Source organism: Mustela putorius, unplaced genomic scaffold (assembly GCF_011764305.1).
Source record: "Mustela putorius furo isolate JIRA1106 unplaced genomic scaffold, ASM1176430v1.1 tig00000450_pilon_pilon_pilon, whole genome shotgun sequence".
Taxonomy (NCBI): Eukaryota; Metazoa; Chordata; class Mammalia; order Carnivora; family Mustelidae; genus Mustela; species Mustela putorius.
In genome coordinates, this window is record NW_025421385.1 from 14,966,152 (window position 1) to 14,988,310 (window position 22,159).

The window sequence follows — 22,159 nt, forward strand, 5'->3', positions numbered from 1 at the left end:
CAACAGTGGACTTCACATACTGTCCCTTTCAAAACCAACTGAGCAATGTCTTGGGGTGATTAGTATCACTCAAGAGACTTCTGTGGTATACAAAAAAGCAATAAAATACTTTCAACGGTAATTCATTTCCTAAATCTGCATTGCTTTTACTGCTGCTAACAACGAAACAAGAAACCTACAAACTAAGATATTGTAATTTCACAGCCACAGCTGATTCCTAAGTAGGTACAGACTAGTTGACACGTCACCGTGGTTCCTGCACTTGCCTTCGGGATCCTTATTGTGGGCAATTTTAAAAATATTAATAATAAAAACAATAATAATAGATGTCTGGGGAAAACACAGAAGAAAAGGAAAATCCTTACAGGATTTATACAAAAGAAACATTTTAACTTTTATAAGTTCTGTGGCATCAAAATGCTGTACAACGTATTGGCCCGATTAAGATGTCAGATCCGCCCTATAAGAGAACTTCTTTGGAACTATGAGTATCCGTGCACACAATTTTTCACACACACGAGGTACCAAATCTTCCTGGTAGGCCAGTGAAAGAACAGTCACCTCACAGGCAAGCTCAGGCCCCCTCAAGCCCACCAGACTGTGAGCAGAGTGGATCCAGAGGGACTCTCTCAGGAACTCCACAATAGACCTGATCCAGCCCAGAGGGAAGACAGACCCCAATCATTGTCCTAGAATTTCCCCCAGCCAATCCAAACTAACACTAGGAAGGGATCCAGAATTCCTTTCTAAGACCTCCAGACTGCAAGCTAATCATGGTAAAGATACATATTCAGGGAGATGCTAAAAATGACCCAACACCAAGGCAACTTCAACCCAAGTCATCAGGTGCCCCCAAGTCTCTCAAGGGTGGGAAGCTCCTCTGACAGGATCCAGGATCTAGCCCATGTCACCTCACTCTGCACCACAGCAAGTGCACAACCTTTCAGGAATGTTCTCTATAAGCGGAGTAGGCGCACCAAAGGAGTATCACCTTTGCCAAAAGATGTAAAACTGTGTTCTCCCAACCTATTTCTAATCACTTCTACACTCTGTTTCACTCTCTAAGAAGCTAAAAGGGCCCATGTCTAAGTCACAAAGATGCATAGTCTTACCTCGGACTGAGCGCATTCAAATTTGACCAAACTTGCCGCCAGTTCGCTTCGAGCATTTTCGGCCACATTCCGATAGTGGCTCAACTGCTCCCGAGTGACTGGGACTTCCAAGGGACGGTGGTAAACTTCCTGACAGGGATCCCCCCAAAAGACAAAACAGAAAGAAGAGTTTTAAACCACCTTTTCTGTGCAGCTGTGCAAACCAAGATTACACACAGAGCATTCTTTGTAGCCTCCCCCCCCCCGATGTCTCGAAAACGCTGCCCAGCTCATGTCTTCGTCCTTATCACTTTACTCTCAAAATTCTGATGGAGGCGGGAGGCTGACCAGGAAGGAGTGACATGCTCTCACAGACGGTGTTTAAGAACTGGCCTTTGGGGCACCTGGGTGGCTCAGTGGGTTAAGCCGCTGCCTTCAGCTCAGGTCATGATCTCAGGATCCTGGGATCGAGTCCCGCATCGGGCTCTCTGCTCAGCAGGGAGCCTGTTTCCTCCTCTCTCTCTCTCTCTCTCTCTGCCTACTTATGATCTCTCTCTGTCAAATAAATAAAATCTTAAAAAAAAAAAAAAAAAAAAAAAAGAACTGGCCTTTGCCACAAGAGAGAGCTTCCTTCCACCCAAAACTCAAATGCTCCTTGACCTCTGACCAGAATGGATCGAGTCCTCACAGGACTGTCGGAACAGACACAGTACGACAAGGTCCACAGCAGAGAGACCGATTTCATTGTCCTTGTGTTTCCAGACTACAAAAATGATCACCTCACCTCACCTTTTGACGAAAGGGCATCATTTGTTTACCAAAGAGATCGTGTGAGTTGAAGGCAAAAGGCTGTCTCCTTCCTAATTATTCACTAAACCATTTATTCTCAATCTCATAGCCTCTCTGGGGATTATGACTCAGGAAGGTGACTCAGATGAACTTGGGAGACCAGCGATCGTGAGGCAAGGCCTGAGGAGACCTTGTCCCACCCACCAGGCAACAGCCCTCAGCTCCCCGGACGGCCGCCAACACAGAAATGTGGATCCGAGCCGAGCCAAATTTTTCCAATTTTTCAAGACAAGTCCTATATCCAGACTTTCTGAAGTAAAAATTTTCAGTTTTTGCAACTTGGCAACTAATTTCAATGTTTAAAAAAGAAACACCATAAGAGCCAAATAAACACATCTGCAGAGCAGATTTGATGGGTTTGGCCTGTGGGTCAGAGTTGACGAACTCTGGTTCTGTTACTTACACCATAAGGCCTGCTTCTTTCAAGAATTATTCCTGACCTTGGACAGATACCTATGCCTACCTCTGTCAAGTTTCCAAGGCCTGTGGTCTTTGCGAAAGACACACAGAAAAGCCATTCATTTTTGAAGGAATATGAGAGAGGTCACACAAAACATGTTTTCCTGGAATTATCTACGAGGCCTCAGGGGACACACAAGTTAAACTGGTTGATGGCTGCCCAGCTCCTGAACTGCCTAAGACTACTGTTTGGAAACACTCGAGAATGCAAAAGTCCTCTCAAAGCCCTTCACTTTACAACAAGCGTTGTCATGACTAGTGTGTTTAAACGCACGAAATGCCAAACAAAACCTTCAGTGCACCTAGTAACAGCCCGTGTTTGCCAGACACAACATATCCAAAAAGATGGTAGGTGTGTACTCCTGGGGAGAAAGCATAAAAGGCTGAATGATATCTAATGAGAGAACCACATCCTGGTCAGCCTCACTTTATACTCAGAAGTGACTTTCTCACCCCTAACCACCACAGCAAGATTTCCCAAAACAGGCCACATAAGGACTGTGGCCACTTATGAGAGGTATAAAGTAGAGTGTGTAGGACACATCAATTTATTTGACGTCTTTAAAGATTTTATGTAGGGGCATCTGGGTGGCTCAGTGGGTTAAGCCTCTGCCTTCGGCTCAGGTCATGATCTCAGGGTCCTGGGATCGAGCCCCGCATCGGGCTGTCTGCTCAGCAGGGAACCTGCTCTCCCAACCCACTCCCCCACCCCGCCTGCCTCTCTGCCTCCTTGTGATCTGTCAAATAAATAAATAAAATCTTTAAAAAATAAAAAATAAATAAATATTTTATGTATATATTTACTTGAAAGAGACAGAGAGTGCAAGCAGGGGGAGGGGCAGAGGGAGAGATGGGGAGAGACTCTCAAGTAGGCTCCACACTGCGCATAGAGTCTGACCCGGGGCTCAATCTCATGACCCTGAGATCATGACCTCAGCGGCAATCAAGAGTCAGACACTTAACCAACTGAGCCTCCCAGTTGCCCCTGGATGGCACATCATTTTGTAAAATTCATGAGGAAAATAAGTTCTTCAATAGCTATGATTATTTCTTCCAATGACTAGCATCCCTTTTCAGGGAATGATGTAATCACTCCACCATGTTATATCTCCTTATGGAAAAGTATTATCCATTGGACATAATATTAAAAGCCACGTGAGACAGGTCAGATACGGCCCTTCATTTTAGAAGGTTACGTTCTAGAGCAGAACACTACCAGAAATCATTAACATCTTCAAATGCAACAACACAGTAGGATCTCATGACCACGGATGCCAGGACATGGCCCACATTAGATCACCAAGTTTAGACGACAGTTGCTCGGTCTACATCACCCTTCGAAGTCCAACAAACTAGAGATGATTCATCAAGAAATATTTACTGAAAACTTACTGAAGGCCAGGCACTGAGCTTACACCCTACTAAGATAAAGAGCATTTATCACACAACCACACTAATGATTACATGATTACAAACTGAAATGCATGCAAGAAAGAAAAAAAGGAGCTAACAAAGTGTGACTTACAATCAGAGACGTGAGAAAGAAAGATTTCCCCAAAGAAGTGATGACTGAGTAGGTATTAAATAGGCAAGAGGTAATGAAGCAGGTACAATACACATCATTCCAATAGTCAAAAGTCTGAGCAAGGGTCCTGTGGCAGGAACATGTTGAGTAGGCAAAGATCTGAGCAAAGGCAGTGAGGCTGAGGGACAAGAGCAACTTAAGAACAGTGGCTTGGTAAGAGACTCTTAATGTCACAAAACAAACTGAGGGTTGCCGGGGCAGGGGTGGTGGGGTTATGGACATGGGGGAGGGTATGTGCTATGCTGAGTGCTGTGAAGTGTGTAAACCTGGCAATTCACATACCTGTACCCTTGAGGCTAATAATACATTATATGTTTTTAAAAAAAAAGAACTAATAATTATCAGAAGAACTATAAATGCCTAAAAAAAGAGAAGTATTCGGGGCACCTGGGTGGCTCAGTGGGTTAAGCCTCTGCCTTCGGCTCAGGTCATGATCTCAGGGTCCTGGGGTCGAGCCCCACATTGGGCTCTCTGCTCAGGGGGGAGCCTGCTTCTCCTCTCTCTCTGCCTGCCTTTCTGCCTGTCAAATAAATAAATAAAATCTTAAAAAAAAAAAAAGAGAGAGAGAGAAGTATCCTTCTACAGTGGTCATCAATTAAATACAAATTATACTACCAGTGAGATATTATTTCTGGTCTTTAAAACTGGCATTTTTGGGACACCTGGGTGGCTCAGTTGGTTAAGCAGCTGCCTTCGGCTCAGGTCATGATCCCAACATCCTGGGATCGAGTCCCACATTGGGCTCCTTGCTCCACAGGGAGCCTGCTTCTCTCTCTGACTCTGCCTTCCACTCTGTCTGCCTGTGCTCGCTCTCACTCGCTCTCTCTCTGACAAATAAATAAATAAAATCTTAAAAAAATAAAATAAAATAAAAATAAATAAAATTGGCATTTTTTTAAAGATTTTATTTATTTATTAGAGAGAGAGAGAGAGATATCACAAGTAGGCAGAGAGGCAGGCAAGAGAGAGAGAAAGGGAAGCAGGCTCCCTGCTGAGCAGAGAGCCCAACGTGGGGCTCAATCCCAGGACCCTAAGATCATGACCTGAGCCGAAGGCAGAGGCTTTAACCCACTGAGCCACCCAGGCGCCCCTAAAATTGACATTTAAAATATACTTAATAATCAAGTGTATTAAAAGATAGTTCTAAAAAGTAAGACAGAGAGACAGTTCTGTGAGAAACACATGCTGACACACTAATGATAGAAAGATAAGCTGGTATTAAGTTTCCAGAAAAAGATTTTATAATATATATCAATGAAATTTAAGTTAATACTCTTTGCCCAAATGAGTTTCCTTCTCATAATCTTATCTGAAGAAAGGGAAATACACCAAAAGATTAAAGACAAAGATATTCAGAAAGGCAATCATCAGCAAAATTTTCCAAAAATTTTCAACAGCAAAATTGAATTAGAGCTCAAGAAGAGAAGCATGTTAACTTGAAGAAAAAAGAAAAATAAAATGTTACAGTCACACAATAAAATTACACTCAGTCATTAAAAATCATGTTGTTGGAGACTCTTTAATGACAGGGGAAAATGTAATATAATTTTAGTGAAAAGAGAAAAAATACAAAAACTACACATGCAGTTTCATCCCAGTCATGTACAAAAATTTATATAGATCCCTAAATAACAGACTGAAAGAAATTATTTTATATGTATCAAAGGATTAAAACATAGAATTTTTTTATTTTTTAAGGAACTTTTTTTTAAAATATTTTATTCATTTATTTGACAGACAGAGATCACAAGTAGGCAGAGAGGCAGGCAGAGGGAGAGGAAGAAGCAGGCTCCCCACTGAGCAGAGAGCCTGATGCGGGGCTTGATCCCAAGACCCTGGGATCATGACTTGAACTGAAGGCAAAGGCTATAACCCACTGAGCCACCCAGGTGTCCCATAGAATATTTTTTTAAAAATTTATTTATCGGGTGCCTGGGTGGCTCAGTGGGTTAAGCCACTGCCTTCGGCTCAGGTCATGATCTCAGGGTCCTGGGATCGAGTCCCGCATCGGGCTCTCTGCTCAGCAGGGAGCCTGCTTCCCTCTCTCTCTCTCTGCCTGCCTCTCTGTCTACTGTGATCTCTCTCTGTCAAATAAATAAATAAAATCTTTTAAAAAAAATTATTTATCATTGGGGGGCAAAGAGAGAGAATCTCAAGCAGACTCCCCAATGATCACAGAGTTAAAACCTAGATAGAATATTTTGGGGCGCCTGGGTGGCTCAGTGGGTTAAAGCCTCTGCCTTCGGCTCAGGTCATGATCCCAGGGTCCTGGGATTGAGCCCCGCATCCGGCTCTCTGCTCAGCGGGGAGCCTGCCTGCCTCTCTGCCTGCTTGTGATCTCTCTGTCTGCCAAATAAATAAAATCTTTAAAAAAAAAAAAAACCTAGAATATTTTGAACACTTACAAATTAATAAGAAAATCAATAAAATGAGGATACATATAAATAGAGAATTCTCATTAAGAGAAATACACAAAAAGATACATAAAAAGATTCTCCAACCTCCCTAATAATCAGGTGAATAAGAATTAAAACAAAGACACATCATTTTTGGTACATCAATTTGAAAAAAATAGATTTGATAATAACAAGTGTTAGCAAAATATAAAGAAAGGGTTACCTTCATATGTAGCTGCCAGGAATATGAAATAGTTAAACCCTTTGGATGCTCTACCGGTTTCACTGTATTAAAATCAATGTACTGAGGCATCTGGGCGGCTCAGTCGGTTCAGTGTCCGACTCCTGATTTCAGTTCAGGTGGTGATCTCAGGGTCATGGGGTCAAGCCCCGTATTGGGCTCCACACTGAGAGGGGAGCCTGCTTGAGATTCTCTCTCTCCCTTTCCCTTGGCCCCTCGCATGCCTCATGCACACACACGCATGCTCTCTCAAATAAATAAATAAACAGGAGTTAAAAAAATAAATCTATGTATTTTATGTACTAAATGTAAACGTTATCCACCTGAGCAGCTCTACTCTCCAATTATCTCCCCATGAAAAATACTCACACTTATGCATAAAAATATGTTAAGGATTTTCATTATACTATGGTTTGTAATAACAGAAGAGGGAAGGGAGGAGGGCTAAAACCATACAAATTTCCACTGACAGGGCAAGTACTAAAACAAGGCATTTGCATACTATGGAATACTATGCAACACACAGGGTGAGCTAGATCGTATGCTTGAACATAATAATATCTCCATGATACATCACTGAACAAAAATAAAGTGTAGACCCATGGTTTGACACTCTTTGTCATAAAACATATAATGGGGTTAATGTACTATTTATTTTCCATAAACATATGTAGAGAGAAAAAAAAAGGTCTGAGAGCATACACATCACCTCAATAACAGTACTTACCTCTGGGGGTGACACTAGAATTGGAGCTGGGTGTAGGGAGAAGGCAATGGTTCTGTTTTTTCAAGAAAGATGCATTATTTGTATAATTAAATATAATTTAAAGAAAAGGAAAATATTGGAAAGAAAATGTTAACTGTAGTTATCTTTTAGCTATAGAACTAGATTTTATTTTCATCTTTCTTCTATATTTCTATATTTTCCAAATCCTTAACAATGACCATGTATTACTTTCTTAATCAGAATAAATGTCTCCCCTTTAATTCACACACACAAAAAAGAACAAAGACAAGGATAGACAAAAATCACAAACCCACAATAAACTGTCTTTATGAGGAACACGAGCAAAAAGCAGCAACCCCAGACAGCAAAGAACACTCAAAACACGTGACAGCAGACATTTCAGGGGAGTTTTTCTCTTAGGGAAGCCTTTGTGTAGTTAGCAAACTTTTTTGAAAATTCCTCAACTTTTTCTACAAGTATTAAATAATCTTCACTTCTCAAAAAAACTAATTTTACCCTATTCAAAATCGGCAAGATTAAAAACTTATCCATTTGTCCTCATCGGAGGATAATCTAAGTTATTAGGTATCTATCAGCTAGGCTATGAAGCAATTTTATATTAATTTTAGAAAGCCAACTACATATTATTTGATTCTGCTACTGATATTATTATGATAATGACAGAAATTGACTCACAGGGTGGCTCATAGTCTTCTCAGAATAGAGAATGGTTTCAAAGCTCAATGGCATCGAGGAGACATAAATTTATTCATAATTTAGTACACAATGTGCCCAATTACCTGACCTAGGGACAATGTCTTGGGCCAGTCTTGCTACTATGATAGATAGTTGTCTTATTACCCCCCTGGACAAAAAAATGAGAAGAAAATCACTGTCTGCCTGTGACACACAAAATCTCCTAATCCATTCCTATCTCCCTATGCTATAAGCAATCTTCTCTTTGTTCCAGCATTGTTCCACACTGCAGTGCACAAGTGTGTGACCAAGGGTCTCTCAGTATGGAGTGTTTCCTGTAGTTTCAGTGTCTGTTTGTCTGTCTCTCTCTTCCCCCCCCCCCACCTTCTTCAAGCTTCTAGGGCTGTCCCAGTCAGCAATCCCTTCTCAGACCTTCTTCCCTACTCTCCAACTTCTTCCCAGAAAATACAGTTTCTTCCCTAGTTTACAGCACAAATTAAGTCTTGCAAATTGTATTTCTCCAACATAATCAGTGCTCTAGTCCATTTTTGACCACGCATCTGTTCTTATCCCTAATTTGAGGGACTTTCCTGGTCCTCCTGCTTTCGTTTCTTTGTATATGTGGATTTGGTCTCTGGGGATCACTAGTGCCTGCAGGGTGTAGTGTGATGTGTGCGGAACCCAGGAAAGAAATCCTGGCAGTTGTGGGAAAAGTTTTAGAAGAGACATTACGATACAAGTTCTGTGGAAAAGCTGATCTATTATTTTCATATTATTTTCCAATTTCTTGGCTCTTAGATGTCACTCTTATTCATTTAAAAACCCTTCTATGGAGGATGAAAGAGTAGGAGGACCCTAAGCTGACCTCATCCCTTAGATACAACTAGGTAACAGCCATATCAGTGTAAATGACCCAAAAAATGACACAGGGACTGGCCAGATTCTCCACAGTTAAATGTAGAGAAGAGGCCTCATAGAAGGTAGAAAGGGCAGAGACAAAGTCAGGAGGAAACAGACCTGCAGAACTGTCCCCAGAAGGCAGGGGGAACTCCACAGATATAGAGAGGGGAGAGAAACAGATTCTCACAAGAGGGAGCCTGCACAAAAAAGATGAATCCTCATAACATTTGGCTTTGAAAATTAGAGGGACCAAATTCTATGATTTCTTGCCATAAGTGGGGCTTAAAACTTGGAACTGTAAAAATAGCAGGCTTGCAGGAGAGCAAGGAACACAAGAGGAAACTGAGTCCCTGCACTTAAAGAGACAGTGCAACAAATAACCCCACGGAGTCATAGCATCGAAGCAGATTTTGAAAAACACCTGGGGTATATGGAACAAAGATCTGTTTACTAATCTCAGAGCACGGGTTAGGGGGGCAGGGATCATTCAGAGATTTCTCCGGGAACACAAGAGCTGGCAGCTTCATTTCCCTCCACTCCTCCTCACCATAAACACATAAACACCTGAGGGAATCAACCGTGAGCCAACATTCACTACATAACCTGCTAACAGTGTGCCCTGCCCACATGTTTTCCTGTGGAGCCAGGCCAGTGTATGCCTTGCTAATACCACACATCCAGCCACCGCACTCTTTTACAGATCCAATTCCGCTGCAGGTCACCTCCCAGTGATGCAGACCTTGCTGGCACTGCGCACCCCACCCCCCACACTCTCCTGAGGTTCAGTGCTACTCCATCTCTGCTAAACACCTGGTCTGACTCAACTTAAGCCCAAGGTGGCCTTAGACTGTCCCATTAAAAAGGAGACCCATTATTTTCTAATATGAAAATAATAGACCAGCTTTTCCACAGAACTTTTCCACAGGAACAAAATACTGTCCGTAACAGGCAAAAGGTGCCATTGAAGATGATCTGCCTAATGGCAAATGGGGCTCAGCCACAACATCAGTGTGCATAGACACACACCGGAGACACCCCTGAAGTGCCAGGTGCTGGTGAACAGGGAACACTGAAGCACAGGGCATTACAGGACATCTTTTTTATAAGGCGGCTATTTTCACTAGCAGAAGACACAGCTGACTTTTCTAACACAGAGAAACAGACACAAAGAGTAAGACAAAATGAGGAGACAAAGGAATATGTTCCGAATGAAAGAACAGGACAAAAATCACAGCAAAGGACCTAAACGAAACAGAGGTAAGTGATATGCCTGATAGAGAATTTAAAGTAATGGTCATTAAGATGGTCACTGGACTTGAGGAAAAACTGGAGGACCTCAGAGAGACCCTTAACAAAGAGATTAAAAAAAAAAACACATTAAAAAAGAACCAATCAGAGATGGAGAACTCAATATCTAAATTTAAAAATAAATAGATGGAATAAATAGTAGACTAGAGGAAGTAGAAGAATGAATCAGTGACCCAGAGGACAGAGTAATGAAAAGCAATCAAGCTGAACAGGAAAGAGACAAAATAATAATAAATGAAAACAGACTTAGTTTTCATTTAATAATAAATGGAAACAGAAATCAGTGATGCCATCAAGTGTAATAACATTCACATTATAGGACTTTAACAAGGAGAAGAAAGAGAAAAGGGGGCAAAAAATTTATTTGAGAAATAATAGTTGAAAATGTCCAAAATCTAGGGAAGAAATCAGAAATCCAGATCTAGGAGGCATGGAGAACCCCCAACAAAATTAACTAAAAGAGGGCCACACCAAGACACACAATAATTAAAATGGCAAAGTGTAGTGATAAGAGAGAATTTTAAAAGCAGAGAAAAGAAAACATATAAGGGAAACCCCATAAAGCTATTAGCTGATTTTTCAGCAGAAACTTTGCATGCCTCACAAAAGGGACATGATATATTCAAAGTTCTGAAAGACAAAAACCTGCAGCCAAGAATAGTCCATCCAGCTATCATTCAGAATAGAAGGAGAGATAGTGTTTCCCAGACAAACAAAAGTTAAAGGAGTTCGTGATCTAGAAATGTTAAAGGGGACTCTTGAGTGGGAAGAAAAGATCATAAGTAGGAGTAAGAAAAGTAGGAAATACAAATGCAGTAAAAATAAGCATATCTAGGGGCATCTGGGTGGCTCTGTGGGTTAAATCCTCTGCCATCAGCTCAGGTCATGATCCCAGTGTCCTGGGATCGAGCCCCACATTGGGGTCTCTGCTTGGCAGGGAGCCTGCTCCTCTTCCTCTCTCTGCCTACCTTTCTGCCTACTTGTGGCCTCTGTCAAATAAATAAATAAAATCTTTTTAAAAAAATAAGCATATCTATAAAAATCAGTCAAGACATTCACAAAATTAAAAATGTAAAGTATGACCTCCAGTACTAAAATGAGGGGATACGAGTGAAGAATGGATTCAGACTTAAGCAATCATCAACTTAACTGCTATATGCATATCATATATAAACCTAATGACAACCATATATCAAAGACCAGTAATAGATATGCAAAAAATAAAGAGATAGGAATCCAACGACTTCACTAAAAAAAGCCAGCAAACTTTGGGAGAGGAAAGCAAGAGAAGAAAGGAACAAAGAACTATAAAACAATAAAACAAATAACAAAATGACAAAAAGTACATATTTGCCAAATAATTACAAATGAAAGTAAATGGACTGAACACCCCAATTAAAAGAAACAAGGTGATGAAATGGATTTTAAAAAGGAGACCCATCTATATTCTGCCTACAAGGGACCCATTTAGGACCTAAAGGCACATGTAGATTGAAAGTGAAGGGACGGGGGCACCTGGGTGGCTCAGTGGGTTGAGCCGCTGCCTTCGGCTCAGGTCGTGGTCTCGGGGTCCTGGGATCGAGTCCCGCATCGGGCTCTCTGCTCAGCAGGGAGCCTGCTTCCTCCTCTCTCTCTGCCTGCCTCTCTGCCTACTTGTGGTCTCTCTCTGTCAAATAAATAAATAAATAATCTTTAAAAAAAAAAAAAAAAGAAAGTGAAGGCATGGAAAAGTGTTTATCATGCAAATGGAAGCAAAGAGAAAGGCAGGGTTGCAGGAATTACACTGGACAAAATAGACTTTAAAACAAAGACTGTAACAAGAGATAAGGAAAGACACTATATAATCATAAGGAGAACAATCCAATAGAAAGATGTATCAATTGTAAATATTTATGCATCCAACATTGGAGCTCCCAAATACATAAAATAACTAACAGCAAATATAACAGAAGAAATCTACAGTAATGTAATAATAGTAGGGGAATTTAACAACCCCCTTCCATCAATGGACAGATCATTCAAACAGAAAATCAATAAAGAAACAGAGGTTTCGAATGACCCATTGGACCAGATGGATCTAGTAGATACATTCAGAACATTCTATCCTAAAACTGCAGAATACATACTCTTTTCAAGTACACATGGAACATTCTTCATATGGTCATACATTAGACCACAAAACAAGTGTCAACAAATTCAAAAAGACTGAAGTCATGCCATGCACCTTTTCTGGTCACAATGCTATGAAACTAGAAATCAACCACAAGAAAAAAACATGGAAAGAACACAAATACGTGGATGTTAAATAACATGCTAACAAACAGTGAATGGGCCAACCAAGAAATCAGAGAGGAAATACAAGAATACATCAAGACCAATGAAAATGAAAACACAACAGCCCAAAACCTTTAGAATGCAGTAAAATCTGTTCTAGGAAGGTAATTTATAGCAATACAGGCCTACCTTAAGAAGCAAACAAGAAAAAAATCTCAAATGAACAATCTAACCTTACATCTAATGGAGCTAGAAAAAGAACAAACAAAACCAGTAGAAGGAAGAAAATAGTAAGATTAGATCAGAAATAAATGAAATAGAAACTTAAAAAAAATAGAATAGATCAATGAAACTGGGAGCTAGTTCTTTGAAAAGACTAACAAAATTGATAAAACTTTAGGCAGACTCATTAAAAAAAGAAAAGAGGACTCAAATAAACAAAATCAGAAATGAAAGAGAAGAAATAACAACTAACACCACAGAAATACAAAGGATTATAAGAGAATATCATGAAAAACAATGTGCCAATAAATTGGATAACCTAGAGGAAATGGATAAATTTATTTTATTTTTTTTAAGCGCAGACTTTTTTCACTATTAACATATAATATATTTGTTTCAGGGGTACAGGTCTGTGATTCATCAGTCTTACGCAATACACAGTGCTTACCACAACACATACCCCCCCCCAATGTCCATTACCCTGCCACCCCATCCCCCCAACCCCTCCACTCCAACAGCCCTCTGTTTGTTTCCTGAGATTAAAAGTCTCTTAGGGTGTGTCTCCCTCTCTGGTTTCATCTTGTTTCATTTTTTCCTCTCTTCCCCTATGAAGCTCTGTCTTGTTTCTCAAATTCCACGTATCAGTGAGATCATATGATAACTGTCTTTCTCTGATTGATTTATATCACCTAACATAATACCCTCTAGATCATCCACATCGTTGCAAATGTTAAAATTTCATTTTGATGGTTGCATAATATTCCAGTGTGTGTGTGTGTGTGTGTACCACATCTTCTGTAATAGATAAATTCTTTAAAAAATATAACCTCCCAAATTGAATCAGAAACAAATAAGAAATTTGAACAAACCAACTAACCAGCAATGAAATTGCATCAATAATTTAAAAACTCCCAACAAACAGAAGTCCAGAATTAGACGGCTTCACAGATGAATTCTACAAAACATTTAAAGAAGAACTAATACCTGTTCTTCTCAAACTATTCCAAAAAATAGAAGAGGAAGGAAAACTTCCATATTTATTCTCTGAGGCCAGCATTACCCTAATACCAAAACTAGATAAAAATACTAAAAAGAGATTAAGAGAGAACAAGAAATACAGGCCAACATCTCTGATCACCAAAAATGCAAAATCCTCACCAAAATATTAGCAAACCAAATCCAACATTTTAAAAAATCATTCACTACAATCAAGTAGGGATTTATTCCTTGGATGCAAGGGTGGTCCAATATTTGCAAAGAAAAGGAAAACACTAATTGGGGAAGATATACACACCCCTATGTTTATACTAGCATTATTTACAGTAGCTAAGATATGGAAGCAACCCAAATTTCCATCCACAGATGAATGTATGAAGATGACATTGGGGGGGGGGCGGTGCGTGTGCGTGTGTATAAAGCAATATTACTCAGCCATAAAAAACAGTAAGATTTTTGTCATTTGTGACAACATAATGCTCAGTGAAATAAGTCAGACAGAGATAGAACCCACATGATTTCACTTACATGTGGAATCCAAACAACAAAACCAATAAGAAAACAACCAAAAACAGAACATCTCTTAAATACAGAGAACTGATGGTTGCCAGAAGGAAGGTTGGTGGAGGGATAGATGATATAGGTAAAAGGGATTAAGAAGTACAAATTTCCAGTTATAAAATAAATAAGTCATGGAGATGAAAAGTACAGCATCGGAAATATAGTCAATAATATTGTAATAATTCGCATGTGATAAGATGGTGACTATATTTACCGTGATAAGCAATGAGTACCATACAGAATTGTCTAATAACTGTGTAACGCTCTTGAAATTATTCTAACACTGTATGTCAACTACACTTCCAATAGTAAGTTTTTTTAAAAGCACAGAAGAGTACTATAGGAACAGCACCATAAAGAAATGTAGGAAACGGTATCAGTAACCTTTCTGATTGGTAATAATGTGGGTGACTTTTTTTTAATTGATTGCACAGATCATTATTAACCAGAATAGATACAACAAGACGGATGAAGACGGGAGTGGTAATAGGAATAAACATTTCTGCCTGGATGTCCCACGAAAGCTCAGCAGAAAAGCGAAGTCCAGCACCAGTCAGCTAGAGGAGGGGCCTGGGAAGGAACGGAGCAGGCACCATAGGCAAGAAACCGTTCAAGATACAAGGCAAGCTTGAACAAACTAACTTTCCATGTGACTGAAGGTTTGGCTAGAGATTAGACAGGGGTAATGTGATTCGGCTGACCTAAGGAGTCTGTCTATTACCCACCCTGTCTACAGAGGACAGTGTTCGCCCGCTAGGGGAGGAATCTGGTCGGGTCTGCGTGTCATCACGTCTACTCTGTGGAGCTGAAGAGGTTAGATCAGTACAAAGGAGATGTGATGAAGGGAAACCAGCCAGGAGGCGATTGCATCAGCCTACACTGATTTTTGGATGAAGCTTTGGCAAGTCCATTTTCAAGCCTCATGTTGAAACGCTTTACAATTATTACATCAGTTTAGAATATATGACAGTTGGAGGCCTGGGAAGTTGGAGTTAGACAGATGATCCCTCTACCCACAGGCGACGGGACATACTTCACTGGCCTCCGCGGGAAGCTGGATCCAGCTGATGAGGAATGCAATCTTCATACCCAGACAAGAGGTTCAGAAATAGGTTTCTGATATGAACCAAGTTCATGGTGTCAGATGGCATTCAGAGGATTGGCTGAAGAGTGTGCATTCACGCATTCTATATGCTCCACTTCAAAATGATCCTTAAAAGGCCAGAAACTCAGAGAGAGGTCGGCTCGGACTCCATTTGCTTTGATCCTGCTCTAAAAGAGCTTTTACTGAACAAGGACTTGCCATGGCATTGTTTCGTGGGTCTTGAAATTTGTCATGGTTTCCTGTAGTGAACAGGTGTGTTGGCGAGCAACTTGTTTGCGTTACCTTGTGGCCCTAGTGGATTATGTGATCCCGGAGGGTCTGTTTGGAAGGGCCAAGTCCAAGGAAAATGCTACCTCGCACCAGCACACAGCCCCACGAGCACATGCGTGATACCCTTTCCCATCCTCCCAAGCTCTCCCTCTTTTAATATTTCTTTATTGGCCATGTACTTCCTTTTCTCTTTTTGACACTGGATAAGAAATAAATCTGAAACTTGGGAGGGAGGTTAGAAATTATTTTCTTTGAAATCTGGACCCCTGGTAACCTGCAAAGATTATGGGAAACCTAGCAAGGTGGTGACTTGCTTTTGGTTTAAAATCTTGCCATAGTGTAGAAGCTCTTCGGTTACTGGGGAGTATGTTTCAGAACACCCATAGAGTCGAAAGGAAGGCAACTTTGGTTTGTGAATGCTACTGGAGAGGGACAGGCCTATGGGCTTCCTAACTCAGCCCACTGCTGGGCCAGGGGGCTCAGCAGACGCCAACAATCCTACAGGGTTTGGTGGAATTCGGTACAGAATTTGGCAGATGAGAACGGGATGAGATGGTAGGGTGAATCAGATGTGAGGACTGGAGTATTGGTAAGAAGAACGGTCATCCATCCCTCCTTCATTCACCTACTCTACAAATAATCACTGAGCATTTTCAGTAAGGTCCTGAGTAGTGCTAGGGACGACTTAGCGAACATCGCAGTCTTCTGCGGGAAGGAGACATTAAATACTTAATTATGCATGTAATTTATTACTTGTTATTGTGTTAAGTGCTGTGAAGGAGAAGCCTCAGTTGCTATGGAGAATAGCTCAAAGACAGCACTGTGGTCAATGGGGTTTTGATTGGTGAGGTTCTGCAGAAAATTAGAGGAAAATGAGTTAGGAAGACTTTGAAATCACAAACAGGAGAAGAGGGACAGGACTGCTAGGAAGGCACAAACACTGTCCACCCGGTGCCTTTCTTCCTTGGCTCTGATGTCTCCTTCCACCTTGCCCAACTGCCTCCTGCGGTGCCCTTGTCCTGCCTGCACTGAGGACGTGCTGCCGGTGCTGGCGAGGACGCAGGACGAGCTCCTGCCATAAAGGAGATTAAGGACTCTATGTTTCAGAAGGAAGGGCTTCCAAAATAGGAGTCTACTCACATTCATCTGTCCTACAGAGCGTGCCGCGGACATCCTTATGCTCTTCTTAATAAGCCACTAGAGTTGCTAGGCACTGAGGTTTAAGGTTGGAAATCTGCCGTTAATCCAATCTATCCTGGACACAAAAGAGAGAAAAATTAATTCTAACAACTTGACTGTGGCTTGGTTTGTCTCTTTGCAAGGATTCTTGCTGGAAGGTGACACAGGATGGGATTTCTTTCTAAAGAGAAAGCTGGAAGGATTATACATGGCTAACATTTCCCTGCTGTCATTTTCTTTTTTTTTAAATAAAGCAGGCCTCTCTTGAGACTTTGTTGCTCTCAGGAGTGTGTAAGCTGGACATCAGGGCTTCCTTCTTGCCGTGGCATTTTTATGGAGTTTTCTTTGGGCTGAGCTAAGGGCCAGCCACCCTGGAAGAGAAGGCAGGGCTCTAGCGCAACACACAAGCTATGTAGGTCACTTTCTCCCTCCCGCTTGTCCTTTGTTGGTTGGAGATCTTTTTTACAGTTAATGAAAACATCAGAAATCACTGAATTCTCATGTTAATCCTTGAAGACACTTACTACTCTGGCTATAAGATTATTTATATTCCACTTGTTTTTGTGATGAACTTCCTGTCCCAAATGTAGTCAGAAGGTTGTACTTGCATAACAAATGCATTCCAAGGACTGCTGGGAACTCAGTGATGCTGCTTTCGGCCTCTCCCTTCTTTCCGCACACTGAGGTTCAGGTTTGGGGTTTCCTGTTGCCTCTGCAGCCAGGAAGGAGTGCACAAACATAATATTCGGTTTCTTAAGTCTGAAAATTAGGATGTGAAAATTGAGAACCTAATAAACCGGACTCTTTAAGTACACTTTCAGTGGCCTTTGACTTAATGAAGAAATTAATCTTAATATTAAAATTAGCGTCACTGTTCTTTAAACGACTGGAATATCAAAAATGGAGTTATAATTTCCTTTCTCCGTGATCTCTAATCTTGATCCTCTGCCTCCATCCCAGAGGTAATTACTAGGTAAGTTTGGTGAGTATCCTTCAGACCATTAAAAAAATTTGGGGGGGAGGGGGTTCCTGGGTGGCTCAGTCAGTTAAGCATCTGACTCTTGATTTTGGCTCAGGACATGATCCCAGGGTCATGGGATAGAGCCCTGCCTTGAGCTCCGTGCTCAGCAGGGAGTCTGCTTCTCCCTCTCCCTCGGCCCCTCCTGATCCCCCACTCTCTCTCTCTCAAATAAATAAATCTTTAAAAATATTTTTCATTTTTACTTATACCTGTAGAAGATATATTATTTTAACATATATTCTTAACCATAAATAGTATGCCAGTTTTGCTCTCATTTATTTTAAAAACAGTATGTTTTTAACATCTATTCATATTATAGCCCTAAGTAGATTCAGTTTGATTCTTTTCTTTTTCGATTCCCATCTTACAAATAGACTACACTTGACCAATTCCTGTATTAATAGACACCACAAACCATGAACATTCGCGTGGAGTTAGAATTGCACCTCTGGGCTACACACTAAGTGCCTCCTACACTGGCAGGGCCATTACCCACGTCCATTCATTAAACCTACCTAAACATATGTTTTAAATTGTACACTACAGAAGAGCAATCATTGCTTCCAGACCTACTTCCAGTTGTTTGTTATTTGCAAATAGAATTTGCTTTTCAGGCCTTAATTGCCTCATTTGCAGGTAAGGGGGTAAGAACAGTCCCCACCCACTTGTGATGAATTGTCAAGAGTGAACAGAAGGGCCCCTGGGTGGCTCAACTGGTTAAGCATCTGGCTGGGGTCCTGATACCAGCATCCTGGGAGCCGGGAGTCTGCTCCTCCCTCTCCCTCTGCCCCTCCCCGTCACTCATGCTCTCCATCTCTTTCTCAAATAAATGATAAATAAATAAATATACAAATAAATATATTTTATTTATAAACAAATAATATATATAAATAAATATATTAATTAATTGAAATGAATAAAACAGTGAATGGAAATCATTCCCAACTCAGTGAATATTAGTTAGGATTATATATACATCATACACACACATACACACACACATATTTTGTATGTACACATATTTTATATATACATATATGCATTATATATAATTATGTTATATATATGTAGGGTTTTTAGAACACACACACACACACACACACATATCTATTAGAGTTATATCAGGATTAGTACTTGAAGCAAACCTCCCGAAGTTTTGGCATCTCAGTTTTTCTAACTCCGCTCCTCCCCACCCAATGAAAACAAGACTCAATTTCTTTTAACAGAGCACCAGGACTAAGGGTATTTTGGAATACTGTATTTTTTTCAATAGAGATTCTGAATTAGAAAGATTTTTATTTTTTCCCAGTGGGGTTAACATACAGTGTTCTATTAGTTTCAGGCCTACAATACAGCGACTCAACATTTCTGTGCATTACTCCGTGCCCATCATGTGAGCATCCTCTTAACCCCCGTCACCTATTTCACCCATCACCCCACCCACCTCCCCTCCGGTAACTGCCAGTTTTTCTCTATAGTTAAGAGTAGGGTTTTGGTTTTGGTTTGTTTTTTTTTTCCTTTGTTCTGTTTCTTGAATTCCACATATGAGTGAGATCATACGTCTCTGACTGATGTACTTCACGTAGCATAATACTCTCTAGTTCCATCTGTGTTGTTGCAAATGGCAAGATTTCAGTCTTCTTTGTGACTGAATAATATTCCACTGTATCTATGTACACCACATCTTCGTTATCCATTCATCCGTCGATGGACACTTGGGCTGCTTCTATAATTTGGCTACTGTAGATAATGCTGCTATAGACATGGCGCACATACATCCTTTTGAATTAGTGTGCTGGTATTCTTTGGGTAAATACCCATTACTACTATCACTGGATCATAGGGTAGTTCTATTTTTAATTTTTGGAGGAACCTCCATACTGTCTTCCACAGTGGCTGTGCCAATTTACATTCCTGCCAACAGTGCAAGAGAATTTCCTTTTCTCCACATCCTTGCCAGCACTTGTTGTTTCTTGTATTTTTTGTTTTAGCTGTTCTGACAGGTATGATGTGATCTTATTATAGTTTTGATTTGCATTTCCCCTGATGATGAGGCTGAGGACCTTTTCATGTGTTTGTTGGACATCTGTATGCCTTCTTTGGAGAAATGTTTATTGTGTTTTCTGCCCATTTTTAAATTAGATTATTTGGTTTTTGGGTGTTGAATTGCGTAAGTTCTTCATATATTTTAGATACTAACCTTTCATCAAATATATCATTTGCAAATATCTTCTCCCACTCAGTAGCTTGCTTTTTTGTTTTGTTAGTTTCCTTCACTGTGCAGGAGCTTAATATGGTGTAGTCCCACTAGTTGATTCTAGCATTTGGTTCTCTTGCCTGCAGAGACATGTCCATAAATATGTAGCTGAAGCCAATGTCCAAGAGATTACTACCTACATTTTCTTTCAGGAGCTTCATGGGTTCTAGCCTCATATTTAGGTATTTTATCCATTTGGAGTTTATTTTTGTGTATACTGTAAGAATGTGGTCCAGTTTCATTTTGTTTTAATATTTTTATTTATTTATTTGACACACACAGAGAGAAATCACAAGTAGGCAGAGAGGCAGGCAGAGAGAGAGAGAGGAGGAAGCAGGCTCTCCGCTGAGCAGAGAGCCCAATGCGGGACTCGATCCCAGGACCCTGAGATTATGACCTGAGCCAAAGGCAGAGGCTTAACCCACTGAGCCACCCAGGTGCCCCAGTTTCATTCTTTTGCATATAGCTAGCTGTCTAGTTTTCCCAATACCATTTAATTAAATTGTGTGGGGTTTTTTTTAATTACGTGCTTAAAAAAAAAAATCATTGCGATCATGCTATAACTCTAATTTTATACCTTATCTTCTTCAGTAGATATTAATGTTTCCCCAAACATTCTTTAAAATATTAAAACCTGGGGTGCCTGGGTGGCTCAGTGGGTTAAGCCCCTGCCCTTGACTCAGATCACGGCCTCAGGGTCCTGGGATCGAGCCCCACACTGGGCTCTCTGGTCAGCGGGGAGCCTGCTTCTCCCTCCCTCTCTGCCTGCCTCTGCCTACTTGTATTCTCTGTTTCTCTGTCACATAAACAAATAAAAAACCTTAAAAATAAAATAAAATATTAAAAGCTGTATAATATTCCTCATAAATTTGCAGTTTAACCTATTCTCCTATATTTGGACATTTAGTTATTTTTTCCTATCTGTCACTATTATAGATTTATTAGAATTCTGATTGTTTCCTTAGGATAAATTTCTGGGAGGGAAACAACTGGGTTAACGTAAATAAAAATTTTAAAGATTTTGGTACACAGTCTATAAAAAGTAGTACCAACCTAATTCCCAGCAATAATTTATTACAACATTCTCATGGCATTGGGATCACAGCTTAACCAGTCCCTTCTCAAAATTTTCTATATCACTTTGAAGATGCCTGCATTTTAATATTTATGATATGAATAATAACAATAGTAATATTAGCCATCATTTTTTTGAGGTCTTGATATAAACAGGCACAATATAAGCACTTCACTAACATTACTGCAGTCAGCCCTTAGAACAGTCCTTACAAAGGGTGTGGAGCCCCAACTTGCCCAAGGACACACACATAGTGAGTGACCGAAACGGACTTCAAACTCCTAAGTCTATCTAACTCTAAATCCATGCTTTCATCCTGGGGTCTGCAAATGTTTTTGTTTATACAATCTATCAGTATGAATTTATGGAATTAATTCAATATTTACTTATGTATAAATGGCTAACAAGTACTACTATGCAGATTAGGCACATTACCAAATATACACAAAAATACAAATAAAGATGAGATTACTATAAATAAAAATTGAAATATTTTCTTACTGAATCTCTCATAAATAATTTTCTGCACCTCCTGTAGCCATCAACCCACTTTGGAGAGCACAGCCCTTACCTGCTGCACTTGCTCTTAGGTCCACCCCCTGAATAAAAGCTCCACCAGGGCAGACCCCATGTCTGTTCCCCAGCACTGCATCCCCCGTGTCTGCAACAACTCTGGGCACAGAGTTGGCACTCATGAAACACATGTTGAGTATTAGTAATTGAATGAATGATTTGGGTACAAGGTTGTGGGTTGGAAGGCAAAACCTACAAATTAATTATATTTGTATCCCTAGTGCCAGGTACCTTTCCTAGGATATGACAAGCACCTCCATAAATGTCTGTTGAATGGAGACCCACTCAGTATTTTTTAAATGTTTTGTTAAATAGATGGATGGAGGAGTAGATGAACAACAGAATGAAAATGCTTCTTCCCTTTTGTTCACATC

General features: G+C 40.4%; 1 protein-coding gene across 2 annotated transcripts in view; it reads right to left on the reverse strand.

The window, feature by feature from the left end:
* The window catches only part of CCDC170 (coiled-coil domain containing 170), a 93,496-nt gene that overhangs the window by 55,669 nt on the left and 15,668 nt on the right, over positions 1-22,159 (reverse strand). For both annotated transcript variants that reach the window (XM_045080176.1, XM_045080177.1), the window contains exons 2-3: positions 16,821-16,935; positions 1,113-1,241 (exon numbers count right to left, since the gene is read on the reverse strand). In XM_045080176.1, coding sequence (XP_044936111.1) covers positions 1,113-1,241; positions 16,821-16,853 — 162 coding nt within the window. In that variant the 5' untranslated portion in view covers positions 16,854-16,935. The remainder of the gene's footprint in view (positions 1-1,112; positions 1,242-16,820; positions 16,936-22,159) is intronic.